The 14,818-nt window shown below is 39.8% G+C and overlaps 1 protein-coding gene across 3 annotated transcripts in view; it reads left to right on the top strand.

The window, feature by feature from the left end:
- The first annotated feature begins 996 nt into the window (after positions 1-996).
- The window catches only part of LOC126213059 (dynamin-like 120 kDa protein, mitochondrial), a 228,132-nt gene continuing 214,310 nt past the window's right edge, over positions 997-14,818 (top strand). For all 3 annotated transcript variants that reach the window (XM_049940634.1, XM_049940633.1, XM_049940632.1), the window contains exon 1: positions 997-1,152. In XM_049940634.1, coding sequence (XP_049796591.1) covers positions 1,124-1,152 — 29 coding nt within the window. In that variant the 5' untranslated portion in view covers positions 997-1,123. The remainder of the gene's footprint in view (positions 1,153-14,818) is intronic.

Genomic DNA, 14,818 nt, shown 5'->3' with positions numbered 1-14,818 from the left:
GCGAGGTCAGATATCTGAAAGCAAAAAATTTTGCAGGCTGTACAAAAATAGAACTGAGTGAGCCCTGTATGGTGTATAAGTAAGAACATAAGTTGAAGTAATGTTCATGAAATAATTTTTAAGTGAAAATGTCATCGTGAATGTATGAGAAAAATGCAGTTATTTATGACATCATTAGTTACATAAGGACAAAACCGTAATGGGTTAGGTAAACAATATCTATTTATTCACTCATAAACACTGTTCGATGTGTTTGTATGTATATATTTCCGTTAACAGATAAATGTCATCATTTGAAATGATATTTCCTTTCTGAGCACTTAACCACTCAAAATCGATCAAGAAGATACGTTATGAAGTTCGCTTTACCTTTTAATAAACTTTATCCTCATTACTTCTTCAGTTACGACACTATACTGCAACTTTCATGGACAGTAGCTCATAACCTCATTTTTACTGTACGATACTAGGCTAAACGAATTGACGTGATGTGACCTGACGGGTAGTGTGAAGATAACCTGACGTGACAGTGGCGTGACGGGCAGTATAAACTGATTTTTAACGAGATGAATCAGTAGCAAACCCATGACATTGTCCAGTGTTTATGATTTTCCCTGTATTGAGTTCTGTTTGTACACTTCGTTGTGATCCAAGTTGCAGATCCAAGGTCTTTACGCAGTACTCAACACTGTCCGCGGTACTCAATCTGTTGATTATTTCTGATGTGTGTTTGTTACTCTGTGGTAAAATATGTCTCATGTATGAATTTGTTAGTGTTATATACCATACTTGTGTATATGGGTAACTATTTATTTACACGTGCATTACTACAGTTGGAACTAGTGATAGATGTGCCAATTCCATTTCGTCTATGTGAATTAGGTTCTTCGAATCTGCTGCGCACTATCTCGATTTTAGCTCTGCGATCATTCGAGACGCCAGGATCGAAGTATCGTTAATTTACTGGGCTACTCTTGGTGATCGATACTAGTTGCTCCAAAGATGCTAAATAGGCATTGAAAACTTGGAGCGAGTGTTTGGGGAAAATGTGCAACAAACTGATAAGGGGTGATGAATGTTAGTGTATTTTGAAATGGAATAACACACTAAAGGGGTAAACATTATGGAGCAACTAATGAGAGGAACATTCGGGTGAGTCATGAAAGCAAATCGTAATTAGTGAATGGAGACAGCATCACGGAAAATGCACTTTTATTCCAATGCTGAGTTAAAAAGTACCTAAAATTACCTGTCTGTCTCCTTTGATTAACGTTTATAAGGCTTTCTGTTCGTAGTAAGCGTTTCGATTTGGTGCCTTGCAGACATTGTATCCGCAGGGTAGGTTGAAAGACCGGTTGAAGTATGAGAACATATTCGTCATTGAAGATATATCTCTACAAAACAATTAATACAAAATCCTGTGTAAGTTCGAGGTCCCTATTTTGACATGTCAACTCGATTTTGCGTAAGAATAATAAATGCAGCTCTGTTTTGCATGAGATGTAATCCGTCATATAAAATGACATGTTTGGTAAAATTTGTCCTCAATATCTCATTTTCAGACGAAATATCTGTGATGATAAATGGACTCAATGACGTTTGTGTGAATCAACTATCATTAAGATTATGCCGAAACATAATCCTATCATGAGTCAGACGATATTTGTGTCCAAGAGACTTACCATTTACAATCTCCGCCATACCCCTCCCGTGACACACGCCCACAAACTTGTTTACACGATTTATCAAAGGCTTGTAACTGTTGGGGTACCCCATCTGCAGTGGCACATCATCTTATAAAACAATATTATTTTATAAAACACACAAATAGTCCAAATTCAGGATGCTACCAAGACTTAATAAGTGGTGTGGATAGGCCTAACATTTATCATAGTGTAAAAACATAGAAATACTTTTTGAAATGCATATTGTAAGTTTTATGCTACTGTCACTGTGGTTCCCTAATGCACATTGCCAGTTCGTCGTAGAAACGTGTAATTACCACGTTTCAGTGCCTACCACTTCTATTAAGGAACTAGTGTAGATGATAAAAATAGAGCTGTTAGTGATAAACTTGCATTGAAATCTATTTTGAGCTGCCTGTTGTGACACTTTGTCCTGGAGTAGCTTATTAAAAGATCTCAATTTAGTCGTGTATTTCTCTTTCCTTTCTTTACTCGGTAAAAATTAATATTACCCTTGTTAGATTTGGAAGGAAGTGTCATTTACATTATAGTTCACGGGTGCTTGCAGTGGCACATAACGAAGGTTGTCTGATGTTCCTCAAATTGAGGTTGTAGTGACATTTATTGTGGAACAGAAACACTCATAGTTCGAGTAAGCTGTGCGTTTGTGTGTTGTTTTCCTAGTCTTGTTCCATAAGGGGCAGGTATGATTGTGGTTCTTTTCCTCCATTGTATTCATATTGTGTGATGTTAATGTAGATGTAATTAGTGTCACTTGTGAAGAATTAATGACAAGAGGGGTGAGTTTTTTGAAGAGGTGTTTGCAGGGTGAATTTGAGCCAATACTAGGTATAATTTGTCTCCTAGCATAATTCTTTGCTCAGAAAAATACTTTCCTGTAAGTGTAGTTGCCCAAAAAATAATTCTTTAACTTGTTAGAGACCGGAAAAATGAAGAATAAACTAGTTTCTACTGTTGTACGGAAATACGGAAGCGTCCGATCCCGCCCGTCTGCTTTGACCCATGACGTCACAAATATGGCGGAAAAAAAAAAACAAACACACACACTTTCCACAAGAAGCCTAATGACACTAACGGGACAAGCGCGGGAAATGGGGTGTTTTGGGTGGGGGGCAAACTAAATATAAACAAATTTAGACGCCTTGCGTAGCTACAACATGTAAGTGAAGACAGCCAAGCATGAATACCCACCCACCTCCCCAGGGGTCGTAACCCCTGCAACCCATAGAAGATAAAGATGCTTCAGTAGCTGATTAGTGTTTTTTGTCTTAAAAAAAAAAAAAAAATCTCACGGGATAGAACGAACAGATCAGAAAGATAAATATAATAAACTAAAACAGAAATTGGAGGAAACAGATAATTAAAATAAGTAATAAGTGTTTTTAAATTAAAAAAAAAATCTCACGAGATAGAACGAACAGATCAGAAAAGTAAATAAAATAAGATAAAACAGAACTGGAGACAGACACACTCAAACCAAACTCCGCACCGTCATGACGTCACACACGACAACACCCTTACGTCACGGGTCAAAGCCGATGCGTGGGATCGGACGCTTCTGTCGACCCGTTGTACTGTCATGTAGTGTGAAGCACCAACATTTATTTTGGCTCAGATTCTTTCACATAGATAGTAATTTAAAAATCTAACGCTGTGCTCTCTTTTATGTAACATCCTCTCTATATTTTTCCAGTCAAGTAAATTCCTGTCACTGGCATGGGAAGTTTCACATAAATATATTGGCCTAAGAATGTCTCGGAACTTACTTACACCTCCGTAAAAGTCTTTAAAGTTGTTAGGCGAATAACATTGAACAGTCAGTGCTTGTGTGTCCCATCTCTCGTGGAAGTATTAAAGGATACAATACAATGCAGCAGGTGTGACTGATCACGTTCAACAGGGCATAATTATATTTGTCAGCACTACCTTACCACTCTGGCACAGTACTGTCTTCCACACTGTTTTTAACTATAAGTGTATAGGGATCTGCACAGGAATATAAGATTTTGCCCTCGGATGTTTGTTTTTAATGCCTTCAAGCATGTAAAAAACTTGAAAATATCACATCTCAGTACTCAAATAGAAGGTTTCGGCGGGCACAGAACAACTATCATGAAACATTTGCTGTCTTTGTCAACTTGCAACCAAACTGTGACCTAACCCACACCTCCCACTACAGAATGGATCAGTATGCCACTGCAACCATTATTTAAAAGAATAATGCCGTAGGTGATGACACGACCTTCTTTTTAATTATGTCACTAGCCAAAGCAGAATGGTCCATGAACTTCTCTGCACTTCGCCATTTAACTGATGCTGGCGTCCAGATTTTGATTCTGTGATGTGTGAAGCACCTATTAGTCATTAATGCACATATCAGTGCACTGCATCAGTAATAATTTGTTTTGGATCTAGTAAACATACTGCTGAGCAAACAGTTTCCTCTTGGCACAGTGAGTTTTTATAATGCATCAGATATTACCTTGGTCCACCCATATGCTTCATAAAGAAGATATGTAATGTAATTCCCATTGCAATCAGCTGTCAAGGCGTCCCATAGTAAATATAAGCAGTGGTGTATATTTTCTTAACATGTAGTTACTTAAGATGATAAACTTTCAAGATTATGGTCTGTTGACTGTGAGAACCGTCTGCATTTAGGTTTTATTTTATTTCAATGTAAAGTCGAAGCTGGTAGCCTAAAAATAAAACCTAAATAACGGCTGTTGGTATTGTATTATTAGAAACTGACCAGCCGTAGTCCCACACTCCAGACAGAAGATGTAGTTACATTGTTTTATCACTGTAAGTTTCTTGAACTTTGCACGTAACTTAGAAACAGCACCTTTATCTATACTGATGGTTCTGAGACCAACTCTGGTGCCATAAGAATCTTTGTCATTGGCAACAAACATTTTAGATACCGGCCTCTAGGACAGTGCTAGATTTTTACTGTAGACCTTTCCGTCATCTATCAGGCCACCCAGTATGTCCAATGACAGAGGCTTGTTGATTGTGTATTATGTTCTGATTCATTTAGTGCCCTCCAGAGCCTCTGTGCGCTATACACATATCGCCCTTTATTACAACAAATCCAACAGTGCCTCACTTGCTCGCTGGTGATAGAGCCCGTGTGGTGTTCGTGTGGGTCCCTGTTCGTGTCACAGTGCCGGGAAATGAAGCTGCCGATGCTGCAGCTAAGGCTGCAGTCTGACTACCTAGCCATGTAACTGTTCTGTCCCTTCAGATGATCTCTGTGTTGCCACACGTGGAAACATTGTCGCTCTAGCATGAGCACTGGTCTTCTCTAGATGTGAACAAACTCTGGGAAATTAAACGCCTACCAATGTCTTGAATGACTTCATCTCGCCCCTCTTGCCACAAGTAGATACTTTTAGCTAGGTTGTGTATTGGGCACTGTCATTTCAGTCACTGTTATTTGTTAAGTGGGGACTCTGCACAACTCTGTGCTTGCTACAACCAACCATTGACAATGTGCTGATGCTGATTTTACAACCGTTTTGTTTTAATGTATGTTTGCCATCTGAATCGTCAGATATTTTACCAGATACAGCATGAGCTGCAGATCGCATTTTCCTTTTTATTCGCTGTGATAGTGTGACCTCGGCTGTTTCAAGCCTTAAAGAAAAAAGAGGGGGGATTTAATATGATACAGGTGCAAATACTCGACTGACTCATATTCTGCCATAACTAAAATATATTAAACTGCTCCACTTCCTTTGAGCAGTGACCTATAAAAATCTGCTGTCACTCCATCACATAAGCATTTACGTATAATCAGGTACAATTGATAATGCTGTCATGAGCTTCATATGTGTGAAATAGCTTTGACTTTTTGACTGCAATTTTTTACATAGTTTAAACTCACACATTTGCTGTATACATTTTTTGAACTAAAGTGATCATGTGCACTTAATGGTGTCAGTGGCTCTTGGATTGCACACTGATGTTGGCAATTTGTTTATATCAGTTGTAGCCAATCAGATGATATTATATGGTAGTCGGTAAGAATCACTGAATCTAATGATTTCCTTCAGTAAAAGATGCAAATTGATTACATTTCTTTTCGATGTGATGAGTGCCAGAATAACTTTTACTGGTCTGATTATTACAAATTTGAAGGTTTATTACAGACTTTTGCATTTCTTTGGCGACTGAAAAATGGCTAGATTTGCTGATAGATGACCTGTAGTGAAGCCTAATGCCTAAGGTTGGTTGGTTTGGATGTGACAGTTTGATTACGAGTTGATGAACCCAGTGAATGTGAATGACAGAAAACTAGATGTGCTGACAGACTGATCTGTGGTGTGCATCGAAGGCTAGTTTAGGGTGGAGCTTGATGATCGGAATAAATTATGATTCCTTGCCAGTGAAAATTAAAGCTTTTCAAGCTTGTGAAACATTTTTTTCCAAGTGTAGTGTGGTTCATGCTTATTTAAAGTTTAACTTGTGTCACAGAGTCACACGGGAATTCTGCGACCATTATGCCATTAACTCAGCACAGTCTTAACACTGCTTCAGGTCACTGTGTAACAACAAATCCACATATTATAAAAAACCTCATTGACACATTGTGGGCATTGTCCATAAACATTTCAGCTGTCACAAAAGCAAAAATTACCAATGCCATGCCAGGCTGAAGCTATTTATGTTTAACTGGCGATAGAATAAGGCCTGGCACATACAGTTTTTTCATTGCTTCTTCACGGTCTTTGTAAATATGATACTTCATTGTAACACCCAGAAAGTGTGGTGCTGGCAGTCGGTCATTCACATCAGCTCATTCTTTAGTCAAGTGTTTTGTGGGATTTTGACAGTGATACATCGAACAATGTTTTGAACTAGTGTATTTTATAATTGTTTATGCAAAACTCTTAGAAAACACACTGTGTGTCAATTGCACTTCATGTATATTTGGTTTTGCGAGTGTAGTGGTGATCATAACCTATAATCTCCTCCTCTTCTGTGCTGGATGACTTTTCTGCAGAAAAGTGTTGCGAGGGGTGAGTGTGAACAGGCGGTTATAATTCACAGTTGTGGCAAATTCTTTGAGATTTTCTGTACAGTAATTGGTTATGATTGTGTTTGCACCAAAAGGTGGTTCGTAGAATGAATTTTGATTGTGATACGGAGAACATACATTGATGGTTGTACAGGTGATGAACTGGGATCATGACATTCCCTTTAGTGGTGCACGGCTCAAAGATTGTTTGTGATATAAGCATCATATTTTGATCGTGGTACATAGAACAAACTAAGATGGCGTCATAACTTAGCAGCTTCAGCCAACAAACAGCTTGTTGTGGACCATCATAGCTGCCATTAGCCCATAAGTCTGCAAGGGCACCTGTTGCTTCCATTAACGAAGTAAATGGAACACCAGTGCATGACGTTTGGTTATGCACTGCTCCACACCTGCGTCTACGTGTGACACGTGGAGCAACAAACACAGCCCCAGCTGGCGATGGCTTCTTCTGCTGCATGTATGGGCAGATCGAGCAGCACCTTGGTGGTGGTGGAAATACCAACACAACCACTTGAGACAGCAGCAAGATGTACACGCTCTGCATTGCAGAAAGGTGCTCAGAAAATTGAGGAAGAGCAGCTTCTGAGCACTGAGTTTACTACCCCAGAGGTGAAACTTTTTGCCATAGATGAAATAGTAGATGAAGTTGCCCAGAGTTGGGGGCTAAGAAATTGCCACTGACATGCGTGAAAAAATTGAAATGCAGGTCCATCATCTTTGGCGTCACCCAGTCACAACTGGAAGGGAAAGTCCAGGAATAAATAATGAGAACACCTAACTGCATGTGAGTTTAGAGGTGCAGATTGGGCCAGAGCACAACAGGAGGTTGAGTCCTTGGATGCACTAAGATGAGCACGTATAGAGGGGTAGATTGGCATCCTAAATAAAAGAGAACAAACAACTCGAGGACCAGATCACAGTTCTATAGGTTATCAACATCCCCCACGCGAGGGAAAAGATAGAGAAGCTACAAGAAGAGCAAATTAGGATGAGATTTAAAAATGTATATCTCATAAAGATAGAGAATAAACAGTCAGCATTAACCTATGCTGCAGTTGTGGCTTTTCCAACAGGAAAGGCAAGTTTTAACATTAAAGTAGAAGAGTCCAAGGCAAAGCGGAATATGACTCTCTTCATTAAATCGTCAGAGAACAAAGACAGAAATGAAGTGTTAAACAAACTGACGATGTGCATAGATCCCAAAAAAGAAAAGACGAGGATAAGAGCAGTCGGCAAAACACAATCTGTTGTCGTAGTGGAAACATAGATGCAAGAAGATTGTAAAAGATTTGTATGCAAAAGTCATAACATTTCAGAAATTAAGTGTGAGACCACAAAAGAGAGAAAACAACTAGCTGCAATTTATCAGGTGCCAACAACTTATCAGGATGATGAGTTCCTAGATGGGCTACATGAGTTAACATTTATCAGAACACAAATCCAGAGAGGAATTAACAAATGAACTGAAACTGAGATTTAAAACTGGGCCTTGAGATAAAGGTTTTGCAAATAACATTGTAGAGGTTAAGTCCCAGACTGAGAAACCAGTTATTGAGCCAAAACAGAGTATCTGTAGGTTTCCAGTCTCTAGAAGTCAAAGATTACAATGCAGTGACAAAATGTTTTAATTGTTGCAATCTGGGACACACTGTGAAGGGTTGCAGAGTCCCTCAGATTATTTGTGGAACATGTGTTGAAGGACATAAAAAAGGAAATACCCACGACTGGAGCCTAAAATAGGATGTAGCTCCTGTAAGAAATGAGGCAAGACCTGCACCAAAGGTTGAGCGATCGAGTGTCTAACTTGCAAACTCCTGCACAACAGACAAATTGAGACGATCTCTAACTGTAATACGAATTCCAGCCATTGTACACATTACATCTAAATACAGAATTGGACATTTTTACACCCAGGATGAAAAAAATGACCTACATCCACAAGAACTAGAAGCTGACAACGTGCTGTAGAATGGCAATGGCAGCATGGTTTATTGCAGCAGGACACATTAAACAGCAAAAATGAAATAACATCAGTGTAGTGTGTAAAGAAAGTAAAAATGATGTGGCAACTTGTTGTGTTAGGATACCACCATTAATCCCAAATGATATGGTGTGTGAAGGAGGAGGGAAACCTCCACCAATCCCCAAAGGTGTGGCATGTAACAAAGTAGTGATACCACCACCAATTCCCAAAGATGTGCCGTGTGATGAAGTAAGAACATCCCAGAAATCCTCATTGATATGATGTGTGATGAAGTAGTGACATCAACTGCTAATAATGAAAACACAAATCAGGAGAAAAAGGGCTAAGCCGCTATAGGCAGTGACAAGATCAGAAAGGCACACAAGTTGTAACAAAATATAATGCCATAAAAACGAAGTGGGGGAACAAAATTAACTCTCATAATAATGAATGTAAAAAAGGTACACAGTTAGAAGTTCATAAATAAGTGGCAAACAACATAAAGGATGAACAAGTATGTAATCATAAGCAGGAAGTATCCAATTACATTAATTCTGAACTGAAAAATACATGGGACAAACAAGTAAATAATCATAACCAAGAATCAGCAAACTTGCATTGTGTTTGGATTGAAGTCAGAGCTCAGCAGGCTCGAGCAAAGGGATATCCTGCAAACTGCACAAAGATTAGTTATGCGTTAACACACGAGAAGGGTTATTCCGTTTGCTTTCATACAACCAAGCAGGCGGATAGGATAATCTCTTGGACAGAAATCTGGCCTAGTGATGGGAGTGAGCTTGCTGATCTCCTGAGACAGGTCTGCGAACGGTGTTCAGAAGATCTCAGCATTAAAAAAAAATGTACAAAAACCTTGTCAGGTACACATGGGAGAGAGTACTTTGATGCAGAGCAGACGGGTGTATGCAGTCGTGAAGATCTTACTGCTCAATGTTATGAGGAGTAGAATTGTAAGTGCAGAACTCCCAGGCTGGCCCAAGAGCTTAACGTTGATGTCGTGAGCATTCAAGAACTATACTATAAAAATGGGAACTTCATATGTTTACAAACCACCACCAACCCCTCCCCCGAACGACTCCAATAACTGATAATGGACACCAGGTGACAGACCACAAAAATCACACAGTTCTGCAGCAGACATGTTGTAACAGTAAATGTCACCAAGGGCACAGGGACATAGGTATTAGCGTCATTGTATGCCCGGTACTCCCATACAATTCAGCCGTACACAGACACGATTCAGCAGACAGCACTTTAATGTAGGGGGAATAAGATGGTCATTGCAGCCAAGATCAACGCCAGATGCACCTTGTGGCACTGTGATCGGACTGCTGACCGATGTCAGATCGTCAACGACATCTTAAGTGCGAACAACCTGCACTTTATCAATGACAAAGGACAACCACTGAAATATAAAAGACATGCTGGTGGCAATAGCAATGTGGACGTACCTATTGTTAACCGTACAGCTATAAATATAGAAATAGATTGGCGTGTGTATCTTAATGTAAGAAGAAGTGAGAGTAATGCAGTCACGATTGATACAAAGGCTACAGCACATCGTACACTGTTGTCAAACAGGTATATGTTAAACAGGGCAAATTGGAAGGGTTTCTTAACTGTGTAAGAGATAAACTGGTGGAAATGTACATGAAGGAGTAGACCTGTGGCCATACTGATTTCAGCAAATATTATAAACTGCCATCGAAAATACCTACAGACTTTCACTAAACAGTTTAAGACAGGTGCTCCCTGGAGGTCTAAGCTGTCTAGACTAAGACAGGATATGTGACCAAGGACCCCACCAGAAGGCAAGTTACCACTCAGGACTACAAGAATACAGGGATGCAAAAACTATGTTCAAAATCTTACTACCTACGACTAGATGGGAACATTGGGAACATTACATGATGACATATCTACAACAGAACACGTGGGGAATACCATACAAACATATAACAGAGAAAATTAAATCTCCTCTTGTCCTGGCTACGCTAAGAAAGGCCGACCAAACTATGACACAGGGACGGGGACAAACAGCACAGTATCTGTGCAACAAACTCCCCAGTGATGATGATCCGTGAACAGATATACAAGCGTGCACACACCTTAGGGTGACAGTGTATAGGGATTACACTGCAGAAACCATCACCCGCCCGTTTGCGTAAAAGGTCACGCTAGCAAGAAAGCGCCAGGGCCAGACCATATTCACTCTGATGACCCCATATTTAACAAATCTAATAAATGATGCCTTGTGGCTGGGATGGGTGCCTCTAGTATGGAAAACAGCCAACATAGTAATTGTTAAAAAAGCTGCAGATAGGGATCCATCAGAACCAAAATCGTACTGACCAATTTGATTGTTAAACACATTGGCCAAGGTCCACGAGAGGCTTCTGTGTAACTGCCTCCAAGCTCACAGGGAACTCCACTCCTTAGCACAAATTTGCCTTTTGACCAACAAAACCTGTTGACGATGCAATTAATTGGGCTTTCCAAATTGTAGAACAGACATGACAGAAGTACGCAGTTGTGATTCTTGTAGACATTGCTGGGGCCTTTGATAATTTTTGGTGGCCAGCAATGTTTGCAAGATTTCAAGAACTACAGGTGCCTTTGATAACACTGGGCAACAAAAAAAAAAAATTTTTTTTTTTTGAATGTTTCAACCACTTCATGAGGCAATTCCTACTAATTTTGGGTTGAGAAAAACAAATATGACAATGAAAATTTTTTATTAGCTCTAGTTTCTATGATACACACAAGGTGGGAGTATTACATATTAATGGATTGAGAGAAAAGGATACATTTTGATTACATACATGCTAACAACAATGAAAGTGCATGTGATTTTTTTTTTTAGCTTGCCTCGTGTAACGGAGTTCTGCAGAATCCCTACACAAAGACCAAGAGCAATCGACAAGCATTACTTCATTCCAATGGCCCTGATACCTTTGTTCCATAACAGAAATGTCCTGATGGAATCTCTCACCATGTTCATCACTAACAGCCCCACAACTAGGAGGGAAAAAGTCTAGGTGGGAGTGGAGAAAATGGATCTTAAGAGACATGTTGCATCCAAGGTTACGGTATTTTTGCAGGAGCACTGTCACCAAATTCTTGTAGTTGTCATCTCTTTTGTTGCCTAAAAATCCATGAACAGCTCCCTTGAAGGCTTCCCAAGCTTCCTTTTCTTTCCCCTCCAAAACTTGGTCAAATGCAGGATCCTTTACAAGTTCTCTTATTTGTGGTCCGACAAAAATGCCTTCCTTAACTTGTGCATCACTTAATTTCGAAAATTTCTCTCTTATGTACTTAAAGGCCCATCCTTATTGGTTCATAGCTTTGACAAAGTTTTTCATCAAATCCAGCTTGATATGCAGGGGTGGAAGAAGAACGTCTGTTGGGTCCACAAGAGGCTTGGCAATGACATTTTTCTCGCTAGGGTGAAGATTTCTTGCAGGCCAGTCTTCTTTAATATAGGGCTAATGCAATTTCCTATCTCTACTGTCCCACATACATAAGAAGCAGCAATGCTTTGTGTAACCCAGTTGCATTCCTAAGAGTATGGCAATGACTTTTAGATCATCACAGATTTTTCCATTTTTGTTCATGGTATTTAATTGAGTCTAAGAGAGCTGTCATATTTGCAAATGTCTCCTTCATGTGAACAGCATGACCAACAGGAATAGATGGAAGAAGGTTCCCGTTGTGAAGTAACACAGCTTTCAAACTAAGCTTGGAGGAGTCTATGAATAGCCTCCATTCAGTTGGATCATGGTTCAAATTCAAAGACTTCATCAAGCCATTAATGTCACAGCAAACAACAAGATTATTTTTCTTCTCAAAAAAAGGAAGCAGTTCCATGTGACGTTTTCTGTACTGTGAAATTCTCACATCACTTTGGACAAGATTCCATTGCTGTAGTCGAGACCCAAGATTTTCTGCATTCTCCTTTGACAGGCCAAGGTCTCTAATGAGATCACTCAATTCTGCTTGGCTCAGTCTGTGCGGTTTATCATCTTTTCCCTCAAAATCAGGGTCATGGGATATGGAAGGCTTGTTTGGTTCTTGTTGTTCCACACTGTCTTCATCTTCTACTTCAAACACACAATTTTCGGGTGGAGTAGGAACTGGTAAACTATCCGAATGTGGAATGGGTCAAATAGCAGATGGAAGATTCGGGTACTGAACTGTTCTTCTTTTCTTCGTAGACAATACTGCCTTTATAAGTGGAGTCAGGCAGAAATAGCAGTCATCTGTATGGTTTGTAGGCTCCTGCCAAATCATAGGCACAGCGAAAGCCATAGGTTGTTTTTTCTTTTTCAGCCATTCTCGCAGTGTAACTGAACGTGCGTTGCATCATATATGTGGAGCCCAAGACTTATCCTGGTCCCCTACTTTCATACCGAAATAATACTGAAAGGCAGTCTTTACAAGAGGCGTCAGATTGCGTTTCTGTGAGGAAAATGTTATTTCACCACACATATAACAAAAGTTATCACCATATTTACACGTTTTTGTGGCATTTTTACAAATTTTATACTAAAAAAGCACCCGCGATCCAGAAATTTTGCATTAATTTGAGTAGAAACTACGTGTAATTCAAAGTCACAGCAACAGTATCTGTGTTTATGACTTAAAAACAGCTGAAGAGCATTTGTGTTTTGTTATTCGACAGGTATGCCAAGTCAGTCAGCCCCCCCCCCCCCCCCCAAAAAAAAAAAAAAAAAAAAAAAAAAAAAAAATCCCCCAAACTTAAAATCTTCACTCTAAAAAATGACATGTCACTTTATTTTCAAAACAAGAGCTAATCTGTAATTTTATGGTGATTTTTGAATTCAGCAGATGGAAATACATGTAAATTACTATTTTTAAGCCCGAAACATTTTCATTGTTGCCCAATGTAATCTTTGGTGGCCATCAATGTTTGCAAGATTTCGAGAACTACAGGGTACCTGGATCCCTGTAAGAACCGAGTGGCTGAGTGGCAAGCGGGCAACCACAAGGCTGTAAAAAGGATTACCAAAGGATGTCCTCAAGGCTCTGTCTGTGGACCCGTCTTCTGGGATATCACAATTGAACTGCTCTTGAATTTCATCAGTGGAGATGAACATTCAGATGGGATCATTGCATATTGTGACGACCTGTTAGTTGTGATATCAGCCAACACAGAACAGTGATGGAAAACAAGGCCAGTGGTATGCTACACACAATATAACAATGGTGCAACCAAAACAAATTATCCATAGCAGCATGAAAAATAGCATACATAATGCTTAAAGGATCACTACAAAGACATCCGGCAATTAAAGTAAATAACACAAACATAAAATATAAAGTAGAAACTAGATATCTTGAGGTACATATTGACAAGCGACATAACTTCAACAAACTCGTACGACTAATCGCATACAGAGCCGAAAGCCAAACCAGAGACATTAATTTCGATGCGATGCAGACTAACACTTACACACCTAAGAATATACCACTGTTCACTTTTCGAGTTGGTATTGAGCTTTGCAGCTAGTAAATGGACATATACATTTGCTCTCCTCATGAACAGGATCACTGTTAGGCGGGGATAGAGGAGTGTGCTACTTAGAATGTCTGGGGCATTCGGCACCTCATCAGTCAATTCGCTGCGTATGGCACTTGGAATATATGCGATAGATATAACCGTCAAATATCGGGCTGCAACATGCCGGCCAAAGATGCTTAGACCTGAGAGAGAGTTACAGATCACTGGGCAGCACATAGAAGACTGATGCCAATTAAAAAATTGCCTTGTGGACACTTGGCAAAAAGAGTGGGATGAGAGTGATAGGGGCCGTCAAGTCTATTCATTTTTCCCCAATATCAGGGAGCGGGTACAGTTGCACCACGTCAACCCCGACCGAGGTACGGTTCATTTCGTGACTGGACACGGCCCTTATGTGGCGCACTTGCAGTGCGTGTCACTTTCAGAAAGCACTTGTTGCACACGTGGGAGAACTGGTTCCCCAGAACACTTCCTTTTGAAATGCATTAGATATAGGCAATTACATAATAACATAGAACACATAACGGAAACGGCACTGTACG

This window comes from Schistocerca nitens, chromosome 11, assembly GCF_023898315.1.
Source record: "Schistocerca nitens isolate TAMUIC-IGC-003100 chromosome 11, iqSchNite1.1, whole genome shotgun sequence".
Classification (NCBI taxonomy): Eukaryota; Metazoa; Arthropoda; class Insecta; order Orthoptera; family Acrididae; genus Schistocerca; species Schistocerca nitens.
This window is presented reverse-complemented; position numbering and strand designations above follow the sequence as displayed.